The 11,320-nt window shown below is 51.4% G+C and overlaps 1 protein-coding gene across 1 annotated transcript; it reads left to right on the top strand.

The window, feature by feature from the left end:
• Positions 1–2,746: 2,746 nt before the first annotated feature.
• On the top strand, positions 2,747–4,570 carry TMEM158 (transmembrane protein 158). The gene has a single exon (XM_012648242.1). The coding sequence runs from the start codon at positions 3,032–3,034 to the stop codon at positions 3,911–3,913; it is 882 nt and encodes a 293-aa protein (XP_012503696.1). The 5' UTR covers positions 2,747–3,031; the 3' UTR covers positions 3,914–4,570.
• Positions 4,571–11,320: the final 6,750 nt, after the last annotated feature.

Raw genomic sequence — 11,320 nt, forward strand, 5'->3', positions numbered from 1 at the left:
CTGCTGAGCAGAAGGGAAGAGCACAAAGTGGTAATGGTCGGGAAAGGTGGTGGGGCTTACAATTTGTTTCCTTTCTTTCTTTCTCTTTCTTTCTTTTCTTTCTTTCTCCTTCCTTCCTCCCTTTCTTCCTTTCCAGAATTAATATTTGCACAATTTAGAGAATATAAAAAATGCAGAAAAGAATAATGATGATGCAGAGGCAGAAAAGTAAAGATATCAGGTAGCTGGGACTAGAATTGTTTTCTCTTCTATTTTTCAGCCTTTGCATAAGGCTGTTATAATATATTTGTAATACATATAGCTTTAAAAAGAAACTCAACCGAGAGTTAATTTTTTCAAAATAAAATAGAATTGCATCATATACTCCTTTAACTCATGCACAGACTTTGGCCCCCAACCTCCATGAGAAGAGATGACTCTAGTTCTTTAAAAAGCACAAACTTTTGAGTCAAGGGAATCTATACTGACATTTTGGCTTTGCCACTGACTGCTGTGGGACCCCATGTAGGTTATTTACTTTCTCTGAGCCTCAGTTTTCTCATGGTAAAACAGGTCTCACACCCATAGGATAGCTGTGATTAGAGAGATATGTGTATCGAACACCTGGCACGTGGGAAGTACTAAGCAATTGGTAGCTGGTCGGAACTGTTAACAAATTAGCAAATTTGTTCTATCGACAAGTATTTACTGAGCCTCCACCCCCTTGCTGGTAAAAGTAGTAAACAAGATAGAAAATAACTGACTTACGATATTACCTCCTGTTCTCAAATTCCAGTTGTCCAAAAAGACAGCAAATCAATCTAGAAACTAGAAGCTGTGTTATTACCTGAATGACAGCTACACTCTGAATGAGGGTGAGGTGGTGGAAAAGTGGGCAGAATGCAGGTTGCTAGGACACGGGGCTACAATGGTGCAACTTTGCAGGGAACTGCATGGCTCCCCAACTAGATGTCTTCTCCCTTTGCTGCTGCCTTCTCTGCTGCGCTAGGAGAGCTCAGGAAGCCCCTGTCTCTGTGAAACCCCAGAGAATGTCATCTGCTGTTACGGACAGCAGCCTGACTCAAAATGTACCCCTGAAGACTAGGCCTTCCTCAGCCCTCAGGATCACCTGACGTCCCTGCTCTTTGGTGGCCGCCAGCCACGTGGCTCAGATGAAAACAGTTCTGCTACATCAGACAGCAGATTCTGTTCCTGAGATGCAAGGCTGAAAGGAGAAGTAATTTTTAATAAAAGCATGAAAATTCACATTGTCCTCTCTGGCAGTACCACTTCCAAGCACAAAAGTGATGAAGGCCTAAACAAAAGAGGAGTCTCATCCTCTTGGGGAAATTAACCCTTTCTGTGGAAACCAAGGACCATTCCAGACAGCCAATGTGGGCTGGACTGCTACATCACAGCAGCCAGCACATGAGCACCTCTGAGGACAGACGGACAGACACTGGCTTGGGAGCACTTATTATCACAGCACCCCTGCAAGGCAGGTACCACCCACCCATTCAGAAGGGGGAACCAAGGCCAAGTCAGAATAATGGCTTACCTAGCTGGCAACGGGTAATTTGGGGACCTATATTTTGAGGTTGTTTTTAAAATTTCCGCAGCCCAGTTTCACTCATTGTCAGAAAACAATGAATGAAAGCTTCCAGAAATGTAATCAGCCAAGACGCTTAGCAATGTAGTTCTGTCCTTTGCAGACCTGTCATTTAGCTGAGCTGGTTTACAGGGAGGGCCATTTTGTTGAGGCCTGTTTCCTCTCCCTTCACCCTTTCCCTCTCGGTCTCAGGAATATGCGGTGTTCTCAGAGCACAGCGGCTTCCAACCACAGAGTCATTCCCCAAGACAGAGGTCGGCGATTTTTGTTTCCACGTGTGAGAGGTCAAATTACTAGGAAAGTGCTTTTCAATATAAATCTGATCTCTCGACGCCTTATCTTGGCAGCCCTCCCTCCACATAATATCCCAACGGGTATAAACTGGCCCTCGACACGGATTCCACCATACAAACCTTTCATAAGTACGTGCTCCCTCCATCAGTCGGGACCTGTGTCCTCCCTGCACACGGGGAGAGGTTTCCTGTGAGTGAACCGCCAACCCGGACCTCTGGGCAGCAGAGACGCAGGGCTCCCCTTCCCACCAGCCACTGTCCACCCGAACCCCGTAGAGTTCCCGGTGTTTTCCTCAGGGCTCGCTTGCTGCAAGGAGATCCCAAGCGGGACCATTATGTTGCAGATGCATTAAAAACCAGCCGAACTCTCCAGATTGAAGGTTTTAAGAGACACTGTAGAAAGGCAGAAAGAGCTAGTGGAGCGGAGTTGTTTCTGGCTCGTGGGGGGGCTGGGGTAGGGGGTCTTCCCACACCCCCGGCTTCCGTTTCCCCTTCCGCAAGACGGGGTGGCGGGAGGGGGTCCAGGTGAGCACTAAGGCGAGACTGTGCAGGCTGCCCTCAAGCGTGACAAAGAGATGGTGTCGGAGCCCTCGAGCCTCCCTCGGAAGACGCAATTTCCGCGGAGCGCCCCGGCCCAGGGCGCGTCCGCTGGCTTCCCCCGCCCGCCCGCACTTGCCGGGCCCAGCGATCCTCCCTCCGCGCGGCCGGCCCACGCTCGCGCCTCAGTCCCACCCACGCGCCTAGTCCCGCAGCCCTCCAGCCCCCCCGCCCTCGCGTGGGACTCCGCCTCCCCCGAGTCCCCGCGCCCGGCGAGCGGAGGGCGGGCCGGGGCGGGGCGCGCGGGAGGCGGAGCCAAGCCGGGGAATCCTGCTCCGGGCAGGCGCCCGGCCCCGCAGAGCAGCCCGGCCGTCCGAGGCTCCGGCGCCGGGGGCGGTGGGGAACCCCAGACGCAGCCGGGTCTGGAGGCATTCCCGCGCCGAGCGAGCCGCCGCCACCGCCTCCGCGCCGCCCCCGCGGGCTGGCAGCGCCCGGCGCGCCCGCACTCCGCCCAGCCACCGGCTCCCGCGGTCCCACCGTCCGCCCACCGGCCCTCGCCCGCTCGCCATGCAGCCGCCGCCGGCCCCGCGCGCGTAGGCGCCCGCCGCAGGCCATGCTGCCCCTGCTCGCCGCGCTGCTGGCCGCCGCCTGCCCGCTGCCGCCCGCCCGCGGCGGGGCCGCGGACGCGCCGGGCCTCCTCGGGACGCCCCACAACGCTTCAGTCAACGCGTCGTCCGCGGGCGAGCCGACCGCCCCGCGGGTGCTGGCCTCGGCGGCGCCCGGGTCTCCCGAGCGCCCGGGCCCGGAGGAGGCGCCGGCGGCGCCGTGCAACATCAGCGTGCAGCGGCAGATGCTGAGCTCGCTGCTCGTGCGCTGGGGCCGCCCGCGGGGCTTCCAGTGCGACCTGCTGCTCTTCTCCACCAATGCGCACGGCCGCGCCTTCTTCGCCGCCGCCTTCCACCGCGTCGGGCCGCCGCTGCTCATCGAGCACCTGGGGCTGGCGGCGGGCGGCGCGCAGCAGGACCTGCGCCTCTGCGTGGGCTGCGGCTGGGTGCGCGGCCGCCGCCCCGGCCGCCTCCGGCCCGCCGCCCCCGCCACCGCCGGGGCGCCCACCGCGCTGCCCGCCTACCCCGCCGCCGAGCCGCCCGGGCCGCTGTGGCTGCAGGGAGAGCCGCTGCATTTCTGCTGCCTAGACTTCAGCCTGGAGGAGCTGCAGGGCGAGCCGGGCTGGCGGCTGAACCGCAAGCCCATCGAGTCCACGCTGGTGGCCTGCTTCATGACCCTGGTCATCGTCGTGTGGAGCGTGGCCGCCCTCATCTGGCCGGTGCCCATTATCGCCGGCTTCTTGCCCAACGGCATGGAGCAGCGCCGGACCACCGCCAGCGCCACCGCGGCCACCCCCGCCGCAGTGCCGGCAGGGACCACCGCGGCCGCCGCTGCCGCCGCCGCCGCCGCTGCCGCCGCGGCCGTCACCTCGGGGGTGGCGACCAAGTGACCCGCTCCGCTCCTCCGTGCGTCCGTCCTAAGTCCGCGCTCGCGGGTGCCTTTCCCGCCGGGAGACCCGGCCGGTGTGCTTCGTGCTGTAGTATCGTTAGTTCTCCTTCCCGGGATGGGGCCGCCGAGAGGCCCCGCCGTGTTTGAAAAGCATGGTTTGTGCTGCGCTTCCAGTTCCGAAAAGCAGATGCGAGCCCTTGGACCGAAGGGTGGGATCGCAGCTCGAAAGACGGAAAGAGGGAAATGGGGCCCTTTCCCCTCTATTGCACCCCCTACCCCCCTTCCTCCCCGCACCCACGTGCCCTCCATTTATGGCAGAAAATGACCAAATCCTGTGTATTTGTTTTATATATTTAATAACTGTTTTAAATGAAAGTTTTAGTAAAAAAAATACAAAACAAAAAGATTAAATTGCTATTGCTGTAGTAAGAAAAGCTCTTTGTATCCAAACATAGTTGTATTTGAAGTTTGTTGTTTTTTAATTTATTTTAAAAGGGGGGGAGGGCAGGGGAAGGATTTAACACCGATATATTGTTACTGCTGAAAATGAACTTTATGAACCTTTTCCAAGTCGATCTATCCAGTGACGTGGCCTGGTGGGCGTTTCTTCTTGTATTTATGTGGTTTTTTGGCTTTTAATACAGACATTTTCCTCCAGCGATGCGTATGTAGCTTTTTCTTTATTTGATTTAGAAAAAGGAATCCAAGAATTGCGAGATATTACCCTAAAACGTGAAAGTGGGAATCTCCAACAAGTTAGAGAAGGGTGAATTCTATCTGCCTTATCTGGCTGGAGAGGTAGAAGGTGAGAGCGAGTCAGTTGTCCTCCTGGCCATTGTTCTGCCTGTTGCCACACTGTCCCCCTCCCCACTCACCCACCCTTCCCCAGCTGTCATGGTGGCAAGCACGGTTTTACCTGATTTGTCTTTTTACTCACTGTCCCAGCCTCTGAAAAACATTCACTGAAGCATCAAAATGGTAAAACCAATAATTCTCTGAGCTGGGTGTCTTTCACAAAAATGACTCATTTTAAAAGGCATGTAGATTTCATTTTCGTATGTGTGAGCTTTAGCAGATGAGCACTTCACAAAAGCTGGTTTTAAAACCTGATACATTATTTTGGTATTAAGAATTTTTAAGCAGGTGAACTCTTGGGGAATAAGTAGTTAATGATCACAAGACTTTCTATACTCCTTGGTTTATACTCCTTGGTTTTCATGTTATCATGGTGTCTGGGTTTCAGAAGAGTAAATGAAAAGTTCTTAAAGAGACAATATGACAACGATTTTTTTCATGAATACTTAAGATTTTTCTAGAGCTATAGTTCTCAAAGTGTGGTCCCTGGGCCAGTAACATCAGCAGCATCTGGGAACTTGTTAGAGTGCAAAACTGAGCTCTACCTACGGCCTACTGAATCAGAAACTCTGGGATAAGGCCCAGCAATCTGTATTTTAACAAGCCCTCCAAGGGATTCTGACACATTTCAAGTTTGAGGGAGAACAGCTATGCGTTAGTGGAAGAAAACCTTCAAATGTATGTGGCCTCCTTTTATGTGGAGATGACTCTATTTTATCAAAGAAATAGGACGATTTTTTTTCCAGAGGAGTCTGTCTGAAGGAGAGGCTGGGTCCATGCCTTGCAGCTTCAGCTACTCCTCTGGCTCCTTAAGGTCCAGGGAGATCTCTGGCAGAGCACAGCCCCTGAGAGGGGTGGCACTGGGCCAGGGAGTGGTCTTCCCCCATCTCCTGATTCCCGTATGGAAGAAGTTCAGTGTAATGCAAATCTGTCAGCCTAGAAAGTCACTGCCAATGTTCCTATGCCCCAAAGCAAGGTAGGTTGTGAACTTCACTGTTTTCCAACCCTGTGGTTACTAGCAGGAGAAAATCAATAATTTTACTAACCTTGATCAATTTTAATATAATCATAGCATTTGTATTAATAATTCTGGAAGGCACATAAGTATGCTTAATGCCACAGACACAACACACACACACACAGTCACTCTATCTGCTTTTTTGCAAGAAGAAAACTAAGGCTCAGAGAGGTTCAGCATCTTGTCTAAAATCACACAGCTACATGAGACAGAGCTGAGTCTAAACCCAGGACTTCTGCCTCCCTGAATGATATTTTTCATCACTAGAAACTTCTAGGAGAATTAGGAGCTAGCTGCTCAAGGCCTGCTCTTCTGCTTACCTACCCCAGCCACTGTCAGATTTTGTGTGGCTACCAAGCCAAAGGAACCAGATACCATTAATTTTAAATGACACACTCAGGCACTTAAAAAACTTAAAATATATGTATATATAATGTATATATATGTGTGCATGTGTGTGTGTATATATACATATGAGGAGCCCTAATAAATACCTCTTTAGTGTGGGTTTGAAATATCCACATCTATTTCTGTAGCAATACACCTTCCTAAAGAAAGATTTTCAGAATTGCCTGAGGAGCATTTGTTTGTGTGTATCTCATCAGTGGACTGGTTAATTCTCCTAGAAAGTGAGGACAGGGCCTGTAGGTCCTTTTGATCTTTTTCAGTAGAGATCACCCACTGAGTTAAAGCAAGTCAGGCCCTGGCAAGCTCAGCCGTGGGGTCTGTGCCTTCTAGTCAGTTTGATTTGCATCATCTCAGTAGTGAAACTTCCAAGTATGTAATTCACTAAGTTCTTTGACTGGAAAGGAAGTATGCCACTTTGTCCAGTGTATGTGTTTGAGTTGAATCCCAGACTCTGGCCCACTCAGAAAGCTTCCTGGGGACAGCTTGAGTTGTCAGTGATATAGCTAAGTCCCCAGGATAAATTCTCGTTCTTGGTTATTTTGCTTCTCCAAAGAGAAAGTTTACCCCTGAGGAGGATCCAATGGCTGCCGTAGGCCGTCCTACTGAGTTTAAACGTTCATCCTGAGAGCGCCCCCAGTGCCAGAGCTGAACACCCTTGTCTCCTTTGGGGCTTGCTTCAACCAAAGAGAGCCACCAGGCCAAAAGCCACCAGGTCCACTCCCTCCCCAACCTGGGGTGCCACATCCAATGATGGGTCTATACAGGGGCATAAAGATCCCGTCCTCTTGCCACAACTCAGGACAGCTCTGTAGGGTCCCCCAAACTACCTTCCACCTGTTCCCACCCTATCTTCAGTTCAGTACTGACTCCCCACAGGGCTGGCTGAGGCTCCCATGGAAAAGGCGTGGAGGTCGGACTATTCCCTCTGCCCACTCTGCCTCCTCCCATCTCTTCCCTTCCATGGCATTAATCCAAGGGTGCTCCCTAACCAGCCTGTTGTACACTGATCTCTATTTCACGGCCTGCTTCTCAAGGAACTCCACCTGCTACAGGCAATTTACCTAATGAAACGACACAGAATTGTTCTAGCCATGTGGTCTTTAGGCACTTGTGAGGAGCACATCGCACAAATGATTATATCATTTGCATTCCTTTTATACAGATCGCACATTTCTGTTTCTTCTCCTCCATCTGGATAGTTCTCTAACAACCACAATCAGTGATGATATGGGAAATGTCCCCTAATGCCGTTTCTTTTTAAATATACATGTCAAAGGAGAAAGCCTGGTTTCTTTCCCTCTCACATCTCCTTATCAGTCAGGATACAGTGGGTTCTGCTGCAGTAATAAGCAGACCTAACTTCATAGTGGCTTAACACAAGGATGTTTTATTTCATGTTCACGCTACAAGTCCAAAGTTGGCAGGGCCTCTGTCCTTCGGAATCACTCAGGGACCTTGGCTGAAGGTGACACCAACCCCATAATATGGCCACCATCATGTATGTAGGAGGAAGAAAATTCTAGAGAATCTCACACAGGCTATTCAATGCTCCAGCCAGGAAGTCACATTCTTTCTGCTTATTGATTAGAACTAGTCCTGTGGCCCCACCCAGTCACAAGGGAGCCAAGGAGTTCCCATTTCCAGGTACCCAGAGGGAGAGGAGAAACTGACATCAGTGATATCCACAACTCCCAACACCACCATGCCTGTGTGATCCACAGGCCACCTGGAAGAATTCCAGGGCTTGGTTTGGTGAGTAGACAAAGGATTCATCCTAGGAGTGCCCGCTCTAGACTCTCCTGTGACAGCCACGTCACCTGTCCACACTGGAAGCTACTCGCTGCTCTTGGGGGATTTTACGGGCAATGGAGGTCATTAATCTAGTAGCTCTCTGAATTCTGGGGAGAGGAGATCCCAAAAGAACTCAACCTGGAAGATTTAGACAAAAATGTACTGTGGATCCCCACGTCTAGGAATTTTGAGAGATGGGAAAAGAGTTAGAATCAAAATGGGGAGAAAGGAATGGAGAGGCGGTCAGAACACGGACCCCAGCCCTCCTGGCCTAGCCCCTCTTCCTAATTCATTAACATCAGGGGCAAGAAGAGCAAGGGTCTTCACTCTCCTGTCATCTCCTCTCGCTGGGGACAAAGATTTTCTACTTCCCAGCTAGGTTTCAAACTATAAGGACTGGGAGAGTTAAGAGCAATGCGAAAGACATTCTTCCATGGCTAGGCCTTTCCCTCGGGACACTGGGTTGGGGGGCGGGGGTTGGAGGGAAGACACTAGGAAAAGGGTGATGACAGGGGCTAACTACCCAGACTCACCAGAGTCACAGGGGCTGGCAGCTCTTATGTGCACCTTGTCATGAGTGTTCAGCCTGTCCCTGCTTCCCCTCTGGTCTCTCTCACTGGTAGACATTCTGTTGCCCCCACCCCACCCCAGGTAGCCCTCCTCTTAGTGCCTTTGCCTTTGCCTTTCTGGGCTCTGCGGCGCCTCTTCCAGGACATCTCTGCCAGTGCAGTACTGACGTGTGGGGACTGCTGGGGAGTGGACCTTACCTGGGAGCACGGGGTTCTTACTGCCTTCAATGTGGGCAGGCAATTACCAGGTACTACCTTCCCTCTGGGCACGTCCTTGCTGGGTCTTTGGAGTTTGGATGAAACTGCTTGAAGTAGCCTCCACACACTAGGCATCAGCGGGTGCCCAAGGTCCCCTGGACCCCCTCGCCAGGTCTCCATTCTCTGGGGCTTCTTGTTCTCTCGTTCTCGGTCTTCTCTGGTTCTTACCCCAAGGACAGGTATTCCTACTGGCCTCCCACTCTCAGACATTTTCAAGAAGCTCACTCCTCTGATCCTACAGTCTCCATCAGCTCTGAGTGACTTCTTACCTTCCAACTCTGTCCCCGGTCAGCTCCTGTTATGTCCTCCAAAGCTGGGGTCTCTACAGACAGCAGGCCCCAGCCTGCAGCCTTGTTTCTGGTCCATTGGTCTTTCTAAGAAGCTGCCGCCTTCTCTGCTCCTGTTTCCAGCTGTCAAGATCACATAACCCGCAGCCCAGTAGGTCCTCTCCCACCCCCTGCGTCCTCCAAGCCCATGCTGACACTTGGGTGATTTCTGCCACACCCCAGGACAGGCCAAGGCCCAGAAGTATTTTGAGGAGGGTGGGGATTCCCTGCGGTCACCTGAGGACCGGTGGTGTGGCTGCTCACTCAGGACAATGAAAGGCCTCTCTCCTTGTCTCACCCTTAGCATTTTCCTGCTGTCCTTAATGCCTAGCTCTCCCAGAACTGTCTCCTGAAGTACTGGAGTGAGCTTCTGTGCCACTGAAGACCCATTCTTTTGTGTGCTTTCATAGGTTTAGTGATAAAAATCAAAATAATTGGCATCTTGATAACACTCTGAGGCCTCATTTTGACTGTGGGTACAACTTGCCTCCCAGCAAGGGAGGGTCGGTGGGCATGGCAGGAAGATTGCTGACCACCTACCTCTCCAACCCTCCCAAACACCCCTAGTTTGACCTGTGGACCGCAGATTCAAGAAACTTGTTTGGAGCCTAGATGATCCCCCACATCCCTCTTGCAGTGGCTGTGCTCCAGGGTCCTCTGAGCCACCGCTGTCACCCAGCGATTCATGGTGGCGATGTGCTTGTTCTACCCCAGAGGGTAACACTGGCGAATTCCAGCCTCCCTCTAGGACTTTCTTCTACACGAGTCACTCTGGACTTACTCATGATTCACACTGTGTTATGATCTAGAACTGTGGCCTTATTATTACACTACCTTGGAATCTTATTTCAGAATATTTTACCATCATCGGGAGTCCCCTGGCTCAAGTTAATGCCATGTATATTTGTTCTCCTGGCAAGACAGATGCTGATTGTCTTACCACGGACTTTATACTCTGCCTCGCCTCCTGTGTTTCTGGAAAACTCTGCAGCTGCCGAGGGAGGACCACACTAGAAAATAGTAGTAATACTAATTATGATTATTACATAAGCATAATAAATATGATTACTAATAATCGTTATTTTGGACTGGGGAAGGAGAAGCAGGAAAAAGGGAAGGAAAAGCAATAACTGAGAGGAGAGAAGAAGAAAAGAATTGAAACATCAGTTTAAGAACTGAAAGATAATCCCCTACCTCACCCCACCTGCACACACACAAAACAGGAGACTTAAAGGCTCCCCCACACAAGGGCACAAAGGCACAAGGGGAACATGGGGGGGATGACCTGGAGCCGCAGCCCGAGGCAGGCGAGGAATGGACAGTAGAAAGTGCCCGTGGAGGCCCTTCCGCAGGAGCTTGCTGGTGGCCGGGAGCAGGTTCTGCTGGCCTCCCTCCCATAGAGCTATCCCCAAGGGGACAAGCTCTGTCATCTCTCCACCCTGAAACAGGTTTCTCCTTCAACCCGAAAGGCTTGGATCAGTGAGTTCCAGCGTCTCACCCAGCCTGAGAGGTACATCCCACTGTCCCAGCTCGAAGCTGTCACCACATCCCTGAGAGGGCGCCTGTGTTGGCTAACACTAGGCAGGTCCATCAGAAGCTAAGGAGGGACACTTCCCTACACGGCATCATCCTTGTATTCTTGTTTAAACACAGTGTATATTCACTGCGGGGTAGTAGCCAGGAGTTTGGGACCAGCCTGGGCAAGACCCATCTCTAAAAATTTTTTTTAAAAAATACTCAGCTACTCAGGAGCCTGAGGTGGGAGGATCACTTGAGCTCGGGAGTTTGAGGCTGCAGTGAGCTATGATCAGGCCACTGCACTTCAGCCTGGGCAACAAAGCGAGACCCTGTCTCTAAAAAGAAAAGAAAACTCATCTTCCTACTACCCAAAAATAAGCCCTGCAAACGTTTTGGTGTACATACTTCTAGTCTTGTTTTACACACGTATGTGTGCCAATGAGTAATTATTTATATTAAAAAATGGAATTTTGTTGTATATAACTGTTTTTAAAACTTTTATTTCCCTCATAGTAAAATTAGAAAATACCCTTCATAAAACAAATGAATCAATAGCAGCAACAATCCCGGTACCCAGCTAATATTTATTGATGGATATTAAAATGCATATATTATACATATTTTGACCCCAGTGGGCACCCGCTTCTCAGCATCCTGCATTCCCC

Source organism: Propithecus coquereli, unplaced genomic scaffold (assembly GCF_000956105.1).
Source record: "Propithecus coquereli isolate 6110/MARCELLA unplaced genomic scaffold, Pcoq_1.0 Scaffold1, whole genome shotgun sequence".
Classification (NCBI taxonomy): domain Eukaryota; kingdom Metazoa; phylum Chordata; class Mammalia; order Primates; family Indriidae; genus Propithecus; species Propithecus coquereli.

What these genes read in the sequence shown, in the direction of transcription:
- TMEM158 (XM_012648242.1), top strand. Translation starts at nt 3,032, where the DNA reads ATGCTGCCCCTGCTCGCCGCGCTGCTGGCCGCCGCCTGCCCGCTGCCG.